The 20,622-nt window shown below is 35.1% G+C and overlaps 1 protein-coding gene across 1 annotated transcript in view; it reads right to left on the reverse strand.

Annotated features, from left to right (window-relative positions):
* The window catches only part of APOD (apolipoprotein D), a 254,748-nt gene extending 234,428 nt beyond the window's left edge, over positions 1-20,320 (reverse strand). Inside the window, exon 1 of the mRNA XM_044070184.1 lies at positions 20,219-20,320. Coding sequence (XP_043926119.1) covers positions 20,219-20,222 — 4 coding nt within the window. The 5' untranslated portion in view covers positions 20,223-20,320. The remainder of the gene's footprint in view (positions 1-20,218) is intronic.
* Between the last annotated feature and the right edge of the window lie 302 nt (positions 20,321-20,622).

Here is a 20,622-nt window from a genome sequence, read left to right on the forward strand (position 1 = left end):
CTCTAGTCACTCCCCAGATGTGGTCATGTAACAAATCATTAGTATGACATAAATTTTAGCTTAGTGAAACAGTAACTGAAAAGTAGATCGAAAGCATTATTGATGAACACTGGTAAAAAAATAATAAAAGAAGTATTGTGTGAAAATTTGAGAAAATTATGCAGTCTTCGGTCGGAAAAATGGAAAAAGGTGAGAAGGTGGAGGCCTTGTTAACTGGACAAAATAATAATGTAAACATTAGAATAAGAGGTACTGCTAGGCAAGCAATTAATGCAATTAAAGCAATTAATAAAACTCAGAAGTGAATCTTCTTCTTCTTCTTTCAGCTTTTCCCAATTAGGGGTCACCACAGCGGATCACCTTGTCCGCTCATGATTGGCAGTGGAGTTTTACGTTGTCGAGTTGCCAGCCTGGCACCCAACCTTCCACAGAAGGCACACACATGCACACACTCACACCTAGGGCCAATTTTAGAGGGTCCAATCCACCTACAGCATGTCTTTGGGATGTGGGAGGAAACCGAAGCACACGGAGGAAACCCACGCAACCACAGGGAGGACATGCAGACTCCGCACAGAAGACACCCCAGCCGAGGATCGAACCAGAGAACCTCTTGCTGTGAGGCGGCAACGCTAACCACTGCACCACCGTGGCTGCCCAATCTCAGAAGTGAATAATTATGCAAAATCAATGAAGCACTGTGATGCTTAAATGGATGAATAATCATGCATATGCAACTAAACAACTGCAACATGAGAATAAGACTTTGAAAGATCAGTATCCACTAAATGTTGTATAGTGAAGTATTTGCTTTAGTGTCTTATCAATAACGCATTCCTTAGTCTTGTTTAAACCTGTGACATGTCATTCACCTTTGCCAAAATACTGCAAACCTATCTATGTGCTTTAGTCTTCTTTACTCATTGCTTTTCTTCTGCTGTTCAGGTCATGTCAGAAGGGCTTTAAGAAAAGAGGCTTACCTGCTCAGAAAAAAATAACTAAATAAATAAAATAAAAGCTGGATCTATTTTGCCCCCTACATTTTCTTTTTCGTGGTGGCTAAATGTAAAGGATGTTCTGGTACAGTGTGGGATGGTTTGTAGATGTACCATGACATCTTCATTGTGTAGAGGATGCACCATATGTAGAATTAATTAGAAAGTTTTTTTTTAATGAACAACTAATGTGAAGTATCTAATATGATAAAAGAATCTGCAAACTGCAACTGCCATACAATCTCTAACGTGGTTTTAGATCATGCACTGAAGTGAAAGCAATTCAGATATATATTTCAACCAACAACAGTAGTACTCATTGCTAACCATGGTGGAAATTTTGATTAAATTTCTTTTTTTAGTATGCAGGAAATCACATTAGACTTCAAAGACATGTTCTTATTATAGCTGTAACTGAACAGGAGACTGGGAGTTAATGACCTAAATAATGCGGGTTACATTTGTTTGAAAATTGAGACTTGTCATAATAACATTATGCAACTGAACTACTCTACTATGACTGTATAATAAAACCACTGGGTGTTAATGTTTACCAGTTATGGGTGTATAAAAAGGAATTCCACTTGCTATGTGCAACTTCTAATTTTTATTCCTTATCACACTGCCTTAATGAGATATCAATTCAATCTTGTTTTTTTTTTCAGCACATAATGAAAACCAAGAATAAGGTAACTAGTCAAAGCTGTAAGCCAAACAGTACCTCACAAACAGAGTCCAGGCCACAGCAAAGGGCAAGCTCAGAAAACTCCACAATATAGAAAATAAATAAATAAATGCTATTATAAGCAGAAGGTTTACTGCTTCTGTCTACTCAGAGATTTTGTCAACATCGTCAGGAAGGGCCCATCCTCAACACTTAAAATGCCTTCCTGTACACCTCAATTAAGTCACTGTCTTCTGAGACTTCACCCTGCTAACTTTTCTGGTTACCAATCAAAGCTCAAAACAAAAAAATACAAGATAAAAAACTCACTGAGGAAAGGCTGTATTTGTTTAAGGAACCCATAGTGCCATTGTACTGCACAATGGAAGCACCGTCTTTTTTTCTACAGATGCCTATCATTAATTCTCCATGTACTTTTTTTTGCCTGAATAATACAATCAGCTTTACAGAACATTGGTCTTTAGACTTTTCAGTGCTATGTTATTGCATTTCTATACTCTAATATCCTAATCATTTAACAGGTCATGCTTTCTTACTTTCATCATTTTACCATTAGTTGCAATTGTGTTTCTGCTGTTTGTCACCTTCTCTGTCCTGTGCTTTGAGTTAGACAATAGCTCTACATAAATGAGCCTTTTGATGGATTGAATATTTTGCATTTATTATCAAAATTTACACTTAATTGTTTACTACTCTTAACTAGGATATAATATTATATCTCCTATACCAGAGAAACTGGAAGGAAAAGACTGCATTAATTTTATGAAAACACAAATAAGCAACTAATAAGCAACTGGAGTGGTGTTCAAAAACATTTGTTAAGAGGGCACACTGTGTCCATGCTCCAAACCAAACCACAAGACAGTAGCCAATACCTATGTTAGTAAAGATGCAATCATACTGGCAGGGAAAGCTGCCCCTGGCAAAACTGTGGCAAAAGAAAAACAAGTATTAAAATGAGAGGGACACCTTTCTGTTGTGGAAAATGATTAATCAATGTATACCAGGCAGAAGAGAAGCAAGTTTATCTCAGCAATCAGGTGATGTCAGGAGGCAGGTGTGAGATTCAAGTTGCTACATCCAGCTGTCTTCAGAATAGTTACTTTACTGAAGGATCAAAGACATCTTTAGATGCAGAACAGGTTAAGGAGGAAATAAAAACAAGTTTAGGCAACAAAAATTGAGCCAGCAAGCTGAAGAGGACTCTACTTTGCATTCTTCTGACTACAACAACAAAGCCCATAAAAAGATACCAGGGAAACCTTTTCGGTTGCTCCAAAGGAATATGTTTGATCAACAGAAAAATAAAGTGTAGGACTTGACAATAAGATCAGCACTACCATAAACAAGAAGATCCATGTTAAAAAACTGGAGATAATCAAGAAGAAGACCTGCAACAAAGTGAAATTAATGAATAAATGTGAGAAGAGTAATGCAACATTCTCAGCAGATGTCATTTAGACACATTAAACTTCTGCAAGAAGAAGTAGATGAAAAAACTGAAAGTTTGGTCCCTGTATTAAACTGGTGGGAAGACTTTAAAGAAGAAGGCCCACTTTCATCAATAACACCTAGAAGGATAGGGAAAGGACTAAAGTCATAACTGTAAGTAAAAAAAGCTTTTACTTTCATTAATAATTGTATATTAATGTTCATGATGACAACTCCCATGTTATATTGTAAAACAGCAAAGAATGGATGAACCGAGAACAAAAAAGCAGTAGTAAGTCAAAATTTTCTCCGCTTAACAGGATCCCAATAAAGGCACTCCCACACACAGTCCATAATAGCAGCAAGGCACAAACTGTTCAGTCAGTGACCATGTAAATAAAAGACAGTTTATTTAAACCTTATTACAAAATAAAATTCAGTTGATTAAACGCTTTCATTTCCACTCTGAAAACTACTTCAGAATAATGAAATCACACGTGCGCACATATTTATACTTAATTTAAAGTCCAATTCATTCCATTTAAACACATCTATTTTAACATATACATTTATATTTCTATTTATATTTATATGTATGAATTTAGACAGCATACTATAGGATAGCTCTAGTTTGTAGTATTAAATTTAGCGTTTTTAGAACAAATTTTTAACAATGGTTACTGAACCCTGTGATGCCAGATATATGTGCTTTTGTTTTTTTAATGTCATTAAGATTATATTTATTTTTATGTCACGATGTATATACATATTTTTTAACATTCTGTACTATACCTTTAATTAAACTAAACCAATTAATGTCTTAATTGGAATGAATTGGACTTTAAATTAAGTATAAATATGTCCGCACATGTGATTTCATTATTCTGAAGAAGTTTCCAGAGTGGAAATGAAAGCGCTTAATCAACTGAATTTTATTTTGTAATAAGGTTTAAATAAACTGTCTTTTATTTACACGGTCGCTGACTGAACAGTTTGTGCCTTGCTGCTATTACGGACTGTGTGTGGGACTGCCTTTATTGGGATCCTGTTAAGCGGAGAAAATTTTGAGTTACTAGTGCTTTTTTTGTTCTCCGTTCATCCATTCTTTGGTGTTTATCGGTTTTGTTGTTATGGAGTCACAGGATAGCTGAGGGGCCTCACAACCTTTGAGGAATGACAGATCCTTGATCGGTGAGCTTACCAGACTTATACAAGCATTCTCACAACCAGATACGGACTTGCCGGAAATGGAAACCTCCATTCCTTGTGCACAGCCAACCGCTGGTAAGCACACTAAAACCAACAGTTATTCAGGAGGAAAACCAAACGAGGGAACATCATTATAAAGTTCCACTAGAAACTATGGTGAAAACTCAGGGACTCACTCAAATGAGTGATTAAACATACGACAAAACAAGGAATCCACCAAGTTTCTGGACAAATATGCTGACATTAATTTCAATGAGTGGTTAAACAGAAGCTTCGGTTCTATGGAGCTTTAGGACCGTGAACAAAAGAAACAGGACACTTCATATACTGAAAAATGTAAGCTTTTGAAAGTATATATGCTAAAATTTAAAAATTTAAATCTTGATTACTGGTTTCTTATTGAATGTATAAAGAGGAAACATGCCTAAGAGTCTTAGGCTTAACAAGTTTCCTAATGACATTATTTTGGGCTCTGATTTTTATAATGAAATTGTGGACATTTTAAACAACTGTGGTTTAGCTCTTATGAGAGCTATGATTAATAATAACAACAATTTAATTGAAGAGATAAAGGATAGGATAGACAGAATTAACAATGAAATATGTGATGATTTAGTGTTCACTGTGGAGGAATACAAACGCAATTATTTTAGGGTTCTTAATGATGTTGACAATATCATGATTAAAAATCACAAAAGGAAGATGGGCAAATAAGACAGGGCCTATGAAAACCAACAGGCTTATACTTTGGGTCGCAAAAGAGAGTACTCAAATAGCCATTTTAAAAGGAGAGAGTTTACACAAACAGGTCATTACAATGTACGGTCTCATCAATGGGAGCAAGGGAGAAACGATACACAGGTGGAAGGGGATGTTCGTCGATACGAACATACGAATGGGGGGAAAAGCGAATATGATATCCCTTTAGAGCAGGAGGGGCCCAGGAGGTCCGAAAGGATCCGGAACTTACCCACTCATCCAACATATGCACAAGTTATGCAGAAATACCCTCAGAGACATCAGAGGAATCAATAATACTGAGCAGGGATACTACACTACTACCTGAGATCATCAGCACTGAGAATTTTGAGGTGGGCATGGAACAGTGTGGGGTACACAGTATTAGTATTAATACTCACAACAGTGTTATTAATCAACAAAATGGATAGTTTTTTATTTATAATTACACTGACATTAAAACTGAGGATAGACATTTTTCTTTATTTAAAAAGGGCTTCACTTTTGTTCCAGTCAGAAAACTAGATTTGGCTGAAACTACTCTAGACGTAAAATTATTTACGAGAAAGTTAAATTTGGAGGCATTGGCCTCCAGTAAGGAGGTTCAAAATAATTTGCCCACTAGACCTTATGGTGAGTTGGTGAGGAAAAGTACATACAAGCCCCCCTTACACAATGACATCAGTAACTTTGAGAAAGTTTTAATAAAAGAAATAAAGTTTAGTTACTATCAAAATAAAAAAAGATATTTTCATTTTAACCTAAACTCAGAGGAAAGGGCGACTTTGGATGAAATTATACATCACAACTCAGATATAAGAATTATGAAGCCCGATAAAGGGGGTGGGGTTGTTTTAATGAGCAACTGGTCCTGTATTACTAAAATGATGGATATCTTGGACACACAGGGGCGATACCTCATTATTTCAAGGAATGAACTTAACATAGCATATAAAAAGATAGATCTTATTATTGAGGATAATTTATTACAATGTTTAATTGATGACAAGTTATATAGATTTTTTAAAGTTGACAAACCTTTTCTTACTACCATGTTTGGCATCCCCAAGGTGCACAAAGATAGTACAAACCCACCTTTAAGACCTATTGTGACATCAGACAGCTCCAAAACCCAACCACTAGCAATCTATGTGGACACAAAATTGAAGCCCTTCTACAAATTATACCCACACATTTTGATTGATTCCTGGGATTTGTTAAACAAAATTAACCAACTACAATACCAATCCCAATACTCATTTCTCACTGTCAATGTAAAGGATTTGTTTTCCGTCATTCCACACAATACAGGTTTAGAGTGGTTTGAACACATGTTAATGGAATTCAAATTTCTTAATGAGCATGAATTTAGACTTGTATTAGAGAATTCAGAGTTGGTTCTCAAAAACAATTTCATTTACTTCCAGGGAGACATTTTTCAACAGTTGGATGGTGTGGCTATGGGGGCAGCATACGCCCCATTTATGCCAACATAGTCATGTTATACTGGGAGTTACATTTTGTTTTTACTTCTCCATTTATGGACAATATTGTTAAATATTTTCGTTTTTTGGATGATATATTTATAGTTTGGAAGGGTACTCAGGATGATATTCCAAAAGTTATGGAATTTTTTAACAGCTCTACCAAGTTTCTTAGCTTTACACATGAATTTAACACAGATGAGATATACTAGTTAGATGTAGCTATCTCAAAAGATATTTTAAATGAGAAATATGTGTCAAAAATTTGCAGGAAGGCTTGTTTTTCTAATTCGTATCTACATTACAATAGCAACCACCCCCCTTTACAGAAGAAGAACATCATAAAAGCACAAATGGTTAGGGTGGCAAGGATGACATCCAATTATGTAGATTTCATAAACGAAATGGAATATGTACATAAATTATTTTTGGAGAGAGGTTATCCTGATTCTCTTATTAATTCTCTTAATGAGGAGGTGATTAAGGGGTGGGGTACAAGATTTGTACCCTTACTGAACTCAGAACACAACACAGCGAACATTGGTTATAACACAATTGGTGAGGGTGAAAATGGGGGGACTTATACAAAGAAAGATACTACTCCCTTTTTAGTTATGACATATAATTCAGACACTACCCTGATGAGAAGGGCCATTGACAAGACATGGGACATGTTTAAGAGTATGCCCAACAGGTTAGAGGTATTTGATAGGCATTTGTTTTATAGCTTTAGAAGGGGCCTTAATCTTAAAAATATTTTTGAGAAGACCAGACAGGAGAATAGTGAAGAAATGTATAACAAAAAGGGAACTTTCCGTTGTGGAAGATCCTCCCAATGCATTTTTGTAGCTAACAAATAGGATTTACTATTACCCACTATCCCAATTACCCTTAAGAGCAAACAACACTACACTTGTTATACAAAAGGGATTGTATATTTAGCTTAATGTACATTCTGTTGGGCTTATTATGTAGGAAAAACGGAAAGACATCTCTGTCAGAGGATATATGAACACATGTATGATGTCAACAGAAAAAGGGAAATAAATGCACTTTACAGACATAATTTGTCATGTACAGAAGCCAACTTTAAATTTTGGATTTTGGAAATGGTCCCCAGGGATAGTACCTTAGGAGATAGAAGATTGGGAAAATAAATTGTGTTTTACAGAACTAATTTGGCAGCTACGTTTGGATTCAAACACACCCCCTGGGATGAATGACCACGTATCACTTCTACCAGCCTTAAGATTAAGAGCTAATAAAGTAAAACGAAATAAAGTAAAACAAACAAAATGAACAAAATGACAATCAATGAATTAAACATTAGGAAGTAAGAACGTGAAAAAATTTTACTTATGACTTTGTACTGTGGAAACATGATGTATCAGTTCTTTGTCTTGTATCATGTATTATATAGACATTACATTTGTTGTATTTATTTATTTATTATCACATATTTCATATCTCAAATATTTTAAACATCTATTTTAAAATATCTATTTATATTTATATGTATGAATTTAGACAGCATACTACAGGATATGTCTAGTTTTTTAAATTTAGCGTTTTTAGAACAACTTTTTAACAATAGTTACTAAACAATATGATGCCAGATATATCTGCTTTTGGTTTTATAATGTCATTAAGTTTATATTTATTTGTATGTCACAATGTATATATACATTTTTTAACATTCTGTACTATACCTATAAATAAACTAAACCAATTAATGACTTAATTGGAATGAATTGGACTTTAAATTAAGTATAAATATGTCCGCACATGTGATTTCATTATTCCAAAGAAGTTTCCAGAGTGGAAATGAAAGCGCTTAATCAACTGAATTTTATTTTGTAATAAGGTTTAAATAAACTGTCTTTTATTTACACAGTCGCTGACTGAACAGTTTGTGCCTTGCTGCTATTACGGACTGTGTGTGGGACTGCCTTTATTGGGATCCTGTTAAGCAGAGAAAATTTTGAGTTTATATTGTAAAACAGGTTTTTATAGTATACAGTTAGACATATTTTAAATGTGAGGTGGAGGAGTTTTATCAGCAACTGTTGCATATACTATTGACACTAACATACGAAAGCAATTTTTTTAATTGTGATATATCCAGGCTTTACATCAAACAAGACAAGAAAGGCTAGAAAGAAAAAAGTTAAAGATAATGTATATTGTTATTACATTGGGCTTGCGAGGAAGTAAAATGCATAGATCATGTCATACATTTTATAGACGTGGATATCTAGAATAATATCTTTAGTTTAAGCTATAGATGGCAGCTTTTTAAGCAACAGGCTTGAGTTACAAGATAAAATGATGAAACGTATGAAAAATGGTCGTTCTTTTTTGCATTTGCAAAGTTATTAGCTGTTTATTTTTCCATTAGCATCTGAGTTTAGCTGAAGCAAGGAGCAAACACGTGCAAACAATTAATCATGAGACATCTGACTAGTGTATTCTAAATGAAATCTGTGTTACTTTCTTGATTTGCAAAGTTATTAGTAGATTTTTCCATTAGTTGCATACAATAAGTCAATGCAAATGCAAGCAATTAATCAGGAAAGTTCTGAACAGTGTGTTCTAAGTGAAATGTACAAGGTACTATATAATTGACTTTTACAGGACAACTGACGAGCAGGTCAGTGACAATAAATAAAAGTTTAAAACTGTGGGGAAATGAAAAGTTATGTATGAGTGTAGATGCCTCTCCAGCAGCCTTAGCATTTTAATGCCTTAAATACAACAGAACACAGATTAGTTTACTTACTTAAGGGTAGCCAGTGCACTTTTTCTTGAGGCTAAAAGTTAAAGTGAGTGTTAAATGAAAGATCAGCTCCAGCTGACCTTATACCTGAGTCTAGAATACAAGATACTGTTAAAAAAGAGTTAATTAGCAGAGTACATAAAATATTGCATGTTAACTATAAGACTCAATCAGTGGAGGTTAGAAAAGACTGGAGAAGAAAGAATGAAAAGGCAATATACAATAAACAATAGGAATAAATTTGTCAGGCTCCCAAGAATGCAACAAAATCAAGAAGGTTTAGTCTTTTTGCATAGAAATGTCTGCATAGGCTTCAGAAGATTTTTATTCTCCTCAGGTATGCAGCAAATGCTACAGGTATTGGGAAAGAGAAATGTAACTGGGAACATGTTTTTGGGAATGCAAGTTGAAAGTCTAAAAAAAAGCTCTCCACAAAGTACTTTGACAGGCATGTTGTGGAAAATAAATAGCTGTAACTAAGGAAAAGATTATTTTGATCAGGGATATAGAAGCTGAATTGCCTAGACATAGTAAGGCTTAGCAGGTTTAATCTTACTGGCTGCCAAAAAGCAAGATTGAATGTCCCCTCAGTGTTTCTGCACTTCACAAATAACCAAGTTTTACACATCTACAACATTTGTATACCTACATGTATCCCTTCATTATTATGCAGTTACAGGGTTCCAGGTCACATGTCTAAAACAGGCACTGCTGATTCTACTGCCAATCTGGGCTGAAATTCTGTGCTACTGACACAACGAATAAATCGGTCCCTAATAATATTCAGCTCCAGGTTCATGGTACCCACAATCCAGCCCTGTGTTTGTGCATTTAATGTAAACTGATGTAACAGCTTTTGAAAAGCACTTCACACTTTTACAGATACAAATGTATAAAAGACAGGGTAGTATATAGCAGATATAATAACTGTAAAATATTCAAAAGTTAATCTGTAAAAAATGCATAGCAATTTATTATAGTTCTCGCAGTCCAAACAAATAACCCTGGAGAGGCTTAGTCTTGAAATGGATGGATATCAAACGTTAAAAAAAATCAGACAGACGAACAGTGATAGAACTGCTATGCAGCAACACTGTTCCGGAATAATTATTTGAGCCAAAGTTGTAGGCATACTTCAGAGAGACACAAAGTCACAAAATATCAGGATTTGTGGGCAGAAATGACAGCAATGTAGAAGATACCCAGACAGTTCCAACAGTAGCAGGAGCAATGGGTCTCATAAAAAAGAATTTACAGTCATATTTAGATATGTTACCAATATGTGTAACTCCATATGAATTGCAAGAGGAGTCATTTCTGGGCATATTGCAGATGCTGTGAAGAGCACTTCTGGCTAATATCCAAGAATGAAACAATGCTAATTTCGTGAACTTTAATCACACCCTGAGTTGGGAATGGGGTTCATTCCCATCATTGTACTAGAAACCCAAAAAACTTGGATAAATTAAAGTGTAAGTATACTTGGTGTGGAAAAATACATAAACAAGTACATTGACAAAAGTATTCTATTTTACCTTTGTTTGTCAAGATTTACATTAATGTGAATAGATGGCATCTATTATACTTCCTCTAACACTGCATACGCACCGAATATAAGAGATCACTATAGGTAATCAATGCATGTGCTCCTACTTCTTGAAATGTCCAGTTAAGGATGCTTAAAAGAAGTGTATTCTTCCATATGTTCTTTGGAACTTGTTACCTTTTAGGAGGATTCAACAGATACTATGGCCAAAAAGCCTTAGCTAATTCTACTTTTCCCTGTACGTTCTCTTCAGTTTGCCAATCCTGACATGCTTCACTTCTTACATGCCTAAACCACCTTGGCTGGTGCTCACACCAAGCCATGGTTAATGTACTGCCAAAGCAGCCTCATTCTTTCTTCACTATAAGCATCTATTACAAACTTGAGAGAAGCAACCACATTTCTGTTGTTGTTGTCCTTTTATTTCACCATCTCTACAAAACATATGCTCTTACTTATATAAACAGCTAGGACTCTGCCTAGTTTTTTTTTTAAAGGATGCAGTCTAAAAATACATTTTCAATGCCATATATTAAGAGAAAAGTAATGTATTGATTGTACAACCCATGTACCCGTCACATGCACCTCATTACAAGGAATGTTCCTCATTTGAGTCCTAAAAAGTCCATGTTCCTCAAAGTTCCACATTCATTGTTAGGAGTTTTTTTAAGTAATATCCAAGATAAATAATACTGACAAGCATTAATTCATCAAAAGTATGTATTATAATTATATTGTAACACATTATAACCATTCTGCAAGCTTCCTGTTTGAAGTTGTTACTAAGCTGCTAGCAAATGTTCCACATTTTGCTCATTTGTTCCATGTTATGAGAGGCAGTGTTACTCATTTTGGAGATGGAAGATTGAAAGCAACAGATTGCCTACAGACATACAGTAAAGAGTTGAATATCCGAACATCGATTATCTGAAATGTCAATTATTCGAATGCGGCCTTCCAAAGTTTTTGGGTAGGAAAAATCATAATTCTGAATATGTAAACATTATATGTATTTGCTTGTGTGTGCTTTTTGAACTTGTAGCATGAAACTATTTATTGTCCACTGGAATCACTGAATTGTTGAAAAGTGTATTCCTTGCATGCAGAAAAAAACAGGATTTTAGAAGTCTTTTATCTGAGTCAATGTATGTTTGATTATCCGAACAGTTTGATTATCTGAACTACCCTGGGTCCCAATTAGTTCGGATAATCAACTTTCTACTGTAATGTGAGGCATAAGGCCAATGCTCCAATATGCCCCACCATCCAGCCATAATTAGAATTATCTGATGCAAATCTTTATGGTGCTGTGACTGAATAAATTTCTTCACGTGCATTAAATCATTACAGAAAACACCTAAACAACCAATTAGACTGGTAAAAACTGCCACTTTCATAAATGTATCTTTATGAACATATTACATACATTTTATAACAAGCTTAAACACATTTGAAGGAAATATGAGAAACGACTTGCAGAAAGTAATATTTTTACTCACAGAAATTAAAACTGCCTATTTATTGTACTGTCATGCATTGCTGCTCATAAAATTAGGTTCTTTCATATGCTAGCTTTATCACTACACTACAAAAAAAAATCACTAAACTGCAGAGATTCATATTTCACATAGAAAAAATATTGTTAAATCTAAAATTTAAAACTGACAGACTCATCAGACAGCGTGTGTGCCTCCATCTGTCGCACTGAGAAATGGGGATTCAAAGCAAGCAGAACATATCTAACTTTGCAATTCCATTACCAACAATAAATATATATACACACACACACACACACACACACACACACACACACTCTCTCTCTCTCTCTCATGTCTGTGATATGAATGCTGACTATAGACAAATGAGTGAAAGACAAAAGGAATGTATGTGGCTTTTTTTTTTTTTTTTTTTTTTACTAAAGCAATATTCTGATTAATCCGAGAAGCAGAACACTGTGAACATTTAGCAGACAAAACTGTGGTAAAATACCTTCCACCATACATTATACAACAGGAGAGAGCACCAGATGGACATTTTTATTCCTTCTTTGGGACAGCCAGACAGCATGTCTGGGCACAGTGCTTGGTACATGCTGTCACACTGTGTGGTATGGCTGGCAAAGCATATGATTCAGTAGTAATTATAAGCTGCAGAGCAGTACAGTGCTTTCTCACTACGGACTGCACTCTTTCCACTAATGTGGAATAAGTCCTATCCACTGTGATAGGAGGCAATGTCAACCAGTTGTACTGTGGTAGTTATAAGCAGATCACTTGATCCTTAGTCACATATAGGGAAACCATGCATTTTGCATACATCTATATTTATAATGTTTGATGTATAACTGCATCTGAAGTCAGCTGTAGTGAAGTATTCATGAGTAGGAAGTCTTTGTGAATGCTACATTATAAAGCCAGCCACAGTATTTAAATACTTCTACTTGTGTACTACTGGGAATTTTTCCCCCTGGAATCCCACTGAAAATAGGCTCTACTCTGTAAGGCTAACGTGGTTAACACAAATGTAAATAAATAAAAAATAAAGAAGCTAATGTTACACAAAGAACACATTTCTCACAGATAATTGTCTAAGTTGCTAGTTCTACCAAGACAAATATCTCCACTACTAAAGAGAAGATAAAATCTTTTTGGCCAGATGTAGTAGGGAAATGATGCAGAGCTAACTCTGACAACTGTCTATGTTTCTGAATACCATCCTGAAGTATAGAAGGAGCTGCCAACTTTATCTGGTTACAGTGTGGAATTCAAAGTCACACAAATCCTAACCAACCAGAAAAAGCACTGCAAATCCTTTATTACACTAACAATAACTTCAAAATACATAGAACCCAATGGACAAAAGAGTTCTCTGTGCAGGAAGCAAAATTTTAGGGGATTCATTTTATTCATCCCAAACTCAACTCTACAAACCCAAGGGACAAAAGACATTGCACACAGAGGCACAAAAGAACCCTTCACCCCACACTCCCTAATATACGGTGGTTTGATCCCCATTTCCTCACTTAGAACTATATCTGAGGTTGTACTTACAGTAAAGAAAGGGACTGAAACTCTCCAAATTGTTTCTTGACTACCTGAGCCTGTATCAGTCTGAATGGTTCCCTATTTCAGGCATGAACTTACTACAACATGTTTCATAATAAAAAGATACTGAATCCAAACTAAACTCAGTCCTACTTGTAATTTTGCTTATATATGCAAAAGATCCTAAAATTTATTTTCATTCATCTGTTCATTTGTCAGTGCTCTTTTTACCTTATAAAAAGTGGCAGGGGCTGCAAACTAACTAGGTACTCAATATGTACATGACAAAAATTAATCCTGAGCTAGGAAAACAATCCACAACAGGACTTACACATCATGTTCTAGGAAGACAGTCCACTCCAGGACCTGCACATCATGTGTACACATACTGGCAATTAAAGGATCACTATCTCATCCACCAACATGACTGAGATGTGGGAATAAATCAGAGTACCTTCCAAAAACCCATGAGGACACAAGAAAGCTTGACCTAAGCACTATGAGGCAGTAACACTAATCACTGTTCTGTCAAAATATACACACACTCTGTACTGCTCATTAAAAAAAAAATCTCTATTTTTATATGAAGCATATACCAATAGATCTGGAAGAGGACAAAGATAAGCACCTTGACAAAGTTTCCTTCTTCCTTATTTTACTGATATTCTATGTACTATCAAACAACTAAGAATATACTTACTCTTTATATATATATATATATATATATATATATATATATATATATATTACCTTAATCTATTGTCAGAAGAGGCATGACAGCACTACCCTCAAAAAGAAAAAAAAACAGTAAGTATTAAAATCACAATAAAATTAGAGATGGAAAAAGGAGGAAAAGGGCTCAACAGAAATGAAAGGAGTACTCCCTTCCTATGAGGAAAAGAGATGTATACACTTAATGTCATCTTAAAGAGAATGGAGTTGCAGGATCAACAACTGAAGGAGTTCAATCATGTATGGCTAAGATGAAAATCTATTCTTTAAGAGAAGAATCGTACATTCCTTACTCTAGCTACGAATTCTATCAAACAATAATAAAACTGATGATATTGCAGTCAGTCCTTATCACTGGCAGATGAGGTAGCTAGGGCAGTCTTCACCTGATGAAGTCTATATTTCTGGGCAAACCCACTAGTGCAAGAACAAGGCACCTAACAATATCATCAGCGACACAGAATTTAATTAGCAGTCCAGACACTGGAGGACGAGAAGAAGCAAGTGAGGGTTTATACCTGCTCATATTCTCTCATGGGAGGTGAACGGGTTCTTCAGAGGCACCCATCCATGGTGAATCTCCTGTAGACACCAAGGATATATGGAGGAGTTTTGGAGACAAGTTGCACCAACTGTGCTTCTGGATGGGACATTCCTTACAGAAGCAAGTAGCTTCCCCTCCTCTGAGTCAACTGCATCCTCCTTATATGTCTCATCCTGAGGGACTCATGCAAGGGAACATAACATGGAGCAAAAGCAGACATAATCCTTCCTTCTGACTGATGACAGTGAGAATGGCACCCTTATCTCTTCAGGGAACGGTTGAGTGCTGATGCTTCAGTGTGACAGCGCAGACTAGGTATAAAAATAAGTAAGATTAGTACTGCTCACGCTTCATGTATTCTCCTTCTGAAGAATTTGTCAAATTATACCACAGTATGCCATTCCTGCATTTGTTCTTCTTTCAATCCCTTCAACTCAGTAACTCCTCTTTGAACCTACTCCAAGCTCCACTAAGAATCAACCCTTTTTTTCCCCTTTCTTTAAATTCTAATTCTGTAAAAGATTGCAATGACTGTACAACTGTAAAATTTCTTTGTAAATAATTTTATATTGTATATTCTGTAAAAATTTCCTAGACTGTATAATTTACAAGTTTTTTTTTTCTTTTATAAATGGATTGTATATTGTTTGTATGATAGTAACAATTTCATTATTCTGTAAAATTGTTAATGTCTGTGGAGTTTTTCTCCCTGGGCCTCCACTGAAAACGGGCTCTAGTAGGCCCAGTGGACTACCCCAGTCATCAAAGTGAAATAAATAAATAAATGTGCTCTCCAAATGACAAACATCTCCTCCACAGGATGATACTAGCACCCTCTTCCAATCTCACCCTGTGATTTTAACCTGATTTGCAACTGTGTCACTCAAGAATCTACTGTGAGGGATATACAAAACTTTGTAGCAATGACAGAAAATGCTTGCTTATCACTACAGTTATTTTACCAGACAATGAAATTAAATACTTAAACTTTAGTATTTATAGTTAATTTCACGACTAATCTACACAATTTTCAAGATTCGGGACAGAAAAAGGAGTATATCTTTTAATTTATTTTAATATAAATAGTACTGTTCTGCTGTTACAGCTTCAGATGTTTTAATAGCTCAATTTATTTATTTACAATTAACCTGTACAACGTTTTCCCTTAATATTATAACTGTTTGATATCTGTGTGTTGCACTGCTAACTTCTGTAGCTTTTTATTTACAATTAACCTGTACAACGTTTTCCCTTAATATTATAACTGTTTGATATCTGTGTGTTGCACTGCTAACTTCTGTAGCTTTGTGCACTGGTTAATTTACCTAGATTCTGTAACTGCTAATTTGACCTGTGTCATGAATGAAAGGATCCTTGGACCAGCCCACCAACTTGGTTAAATCAAAATAAAAACATACTGATAGGGTTTATGCCCATAATGTCAACTACAACAATTTGTCATAATAGAATATCCTGATTCACATGCAATATGGAGGGCAGTGATTGACAAGGTCAACAACTGCACCTGGCCTGATAAATAAATAAATAAATAAATGTATTTACTTCTACTTATTAACCAGGTATGTCAGCTGGTCCTGGAAGGTGAGCTCGACTGAGGGACATTTTCAGTCATGACTTAGGCCAAAATGGAAAAGGCAAATAACTTTACAGAAACAACAGTAAACAAAGATACAAATGATAATACAATTAAAAATGATAATACAATTAAATATTAGCATATAAAGAGAGAAATACATTGATATGATGCATAAGCAGATATTACTGCAGTTGAAATGAGGCATACAGAGATAGTACATTTGGTAAGAGTATATGTATAGTGATGTTATTAAGAGAAGAGAAAACAATTACTAAAAGGGATAGCATGGTATAGAGTAATACATGTACATGCAAGAGCGTGTGTGTGTGTGTGTGTGTGTGTGTGTGTGTGTGTGTGTGTGTATCTATATATATCTATATATATATATATATATATATATATATATATATATATATATATATATATATATGTATATATGCAAATATACATTAAAGTAACACCCCAGCCCCACGTGTAAAAATGGGAAAAAGGGGTCATGGAGGATGGATGGATATACATTTATATATAATGTATACAGAGAGACATATCCATGCAAACACCTTGTGAATATATTTCTAACTTAAAATGCTTTGACATGCGAGTACTCAATTTAAATGTAATACAATATTTTGCGGGTGAAATGTTATCTGGCAACGATTTTATTTACATGGTTATGTTTAGCATTGATGGATTTCTTTACATAGCAAATTAATATTGGTAGCATTGACTCTGTATACGGTGAATAGAGGGGAAGAAAGACCTGAGCACTTTTATCTAACTTTGACTTCTAAAAGGATGGGGTGAATACCTCTGCGTCACCTCCATGGATCCACATACATGGAGGAGGTTATTCTTCCTAGCCCACTATAAATTGCCAGTCCCTTCACTGCATCCTTTAATGAAGTTACTGGATTCCGTTGCTGTGTATGAAAAAGCCACTTTACATGACAGAATGAAGACAGCAAGGAAATATATCACATACAACAATCCAGAGGAGCAGTGATGAAGACCCTCCCCAACATATAAGCAAAAACTAACAGAACAACAATGACCAGCACCATGCATACAACAGAAAAGATATACTGTTCCACCTACAAAAAACAATGAATTTTTCAAATAAACGCAACCATTTAAGTGTACCTTTAATGTCTCTAAAGAAAAAAAAAACACGCACACAAACACATGAATAGCTAATGTAGCAGCAGCTAAATGCTGCATGCATCACAATAGGCAGACTAGAAACAGAAACAGTTTTCTTCTGCCACTGCATTACATATACCACTCTGAGAAGCAACAGAAAACATGTAGTTCTCTCAAGTATAAGACAAGAGTACTTGCTAGTGATCAAGACCAAATAAAAAAAAAAGTAAATGTACACATATAATACACAAAACTAAGAAAAAAAAGCCTTTCTTTCAAAAATTACTGAATAAATATCTTTCGATTTCTTAAAAAGAAATATAAAACTCAAGTCACATACCATGATGGAAAGAGCTTCAATAACTGCTAGTGATACTTTATAAGACTTTTGATTCATGGTACTAAGAAAATAGAAAAAAAAACACTGGAACCTGGCTCTTTTTGCTGATGTACATTGTTGCGTAGCTAACACTCGAGTATAAATAAAATAACTGGACTGAAATGCCTTTTTTAGTAAATATATAAAGGCAGGTTTACCATTGGAAAGTATGCCTGTCAACTGTTCCTGATTTTGCAGGATCCTCCCTTGTAAAATTTTGATTTTCTGGTAAATTACTAAGGGTTAGAGTTAGTCATTAATGCCTGACATTCATTTTTCCTATTGTTCAGAAAATGCAAGGTGATACAAAACATTTTGTTCTATTAACCTTTTAAGAGAATTAGCATATTAATTCAAGTCATCTTATTCAATCAGCTTTTTAAGTTTGCAGGGCTACTATTAATAAATAAATAAATAATGTTCCTTTTTATTTTTTGCTTTGTGACTGACTCTATAGATAAATACCAAGAACTATGATGGCTACTATTACTTGTTTTTAAGACTTGTATATGCATTTATCAAGTGTTCTCCATAACTGTACTAAGTTCAAAGTGTGTCTGTTCAGATTTCATTTCAGTACTAGCATATGTCCAAGCAAATCTGCTTGGTCTTAAAATATCATCAGACTTTCTTTCCATCAATTTTAACAGCTGTTATTTGATAAACCAGTCACCTGTGTTAGTTAATAACTGTTTCTCTGTACCCAGTAGCTAAAGATGTATGTGTGTATACAGATATATATATATATATATATATATATATATATATATATATATATATTTTTTTTTTTTTTAAGAGCAATACTGTATATGGGTGGCCACGGTGGTGCACCGGTTAGCGGTCGCCTCACAGCAAGAGGTTCTCGGGTTCGATCCTCAGCTGGGGTGCCTTCTGTGCAGAGTCTGCACGTCCTCCCTGTGGTCGCGTGGGTTTCTTCCAGGTGCTCCGGTTTCCTCCCACATCCCAAAGACATGCTGTAGGTGGATTGGACACTCTAAATTGGCCCTAGGTTTGAGTGTGTGCATGTGTGTGCCTTCTGTGGAAGGTTGGGCGCCGGGCTGGCAACTCAACACCATAAAACTCTACTGCCAATCATGAGTGGACAGGTGATCCGCTGTGGCGACCCCTGACCGGGAAAAGAAGACGTAGAGTACTATTTAAAAGTTGCACCTGATTTAGAATTAGAGTAGTATGTAAAAGTTGTACCTGATTTTGGACTTCTGTGACCCCCACCCACCCCCCTCGATGTTTGCACTTGTCCCTTATTGTTGAGAAAAGAAGTTAAGGGGTGTACTTCCTGGAAAAGCTAAAATTCAATGCACATTGGAATAATGGGAAAAAAATAAATAGTAAAAGTTTCACCAAGACAGAAACATGAGTTCTTGGCAGCTTTCTGTTTAATGTACAGAATAGGCTAAACATATCACATTTTTATTTGCCTATAGAAAGTTTCATTTTCCCATAACAAATTCTAATTCCAACACTTGAAAACAACTGTTACGCATTCGTCATTAAAATAAAAAATGGATAACTGACAAATATATTATTAAATATAAACACTTTTTAAGCACGATACAAGCTTAAATGTCAATATTACACGTTTTACCGATTTAATTCAAATTGTAATGACAATGTTCCCCATTCAGAGCAAAGAACGATTTGGAGGGATATGAACGACAGATTTACCAACTTAAGGTACTTTCATATTACACTTACATTACATTCAGTTCTGGAAACCTATCTCCTTAGACACGGAAATAAAAGTAATATATAAAACATTTTCAAAGTTCAAACTGGTCTGCACAGCCTTCAAATAGGTTAAAACAGATTAATTACGATAAACCTCACTAACTTCATGTCAAATATTATGAAATCAATGACAATCTTCGAGCCATATTTAAATAACATATACACTTACCCATACGAATACAATCAGATTGCTAATAACTTTCCAGAAAAAATACCCACACAAAAGAGATCAGTTATGTAAGAGCTTGTGCGTGTCTTTAAATCTCATTCCAGTAAAGGGCTGGGTCTGACAGTGGCATCAAACTATTACGTCACTACAGCAACCAATGAAACATTTGCACTGTTAGGCGAATTTACCTGCTGCTTTGTTTAATCTTAATACTAATTCTGAAAACTATTTATTGTATTGCGTTATATACTTTATGTTGTGTTACGTGTATCAGCGGGTAAGGTTACTTAAGCACTGTAAGTGTTTATGTAATTAATATTAGTTGCCGCCTTTTCAATTCCCAAAGTGGGACATTTTTTGAAGAAAGGTGAGATTTTACAGAACAGAAGATACCCGCGGCCAGT

Source organism: Protopterus annectens, chromosome 4.part1, assembly GCF_019279795.1.
Source record: "Protopterus annectens isolate FY-2018-M chromosome 4.part1, PAN1.0, whole genome shotgun sequence".
Lineage (NCBI taxonomy): Eukaryota > Metazoa > Chordata > Ceratodontiformes > Protopteridae > Protopterus > Protopterus annectens.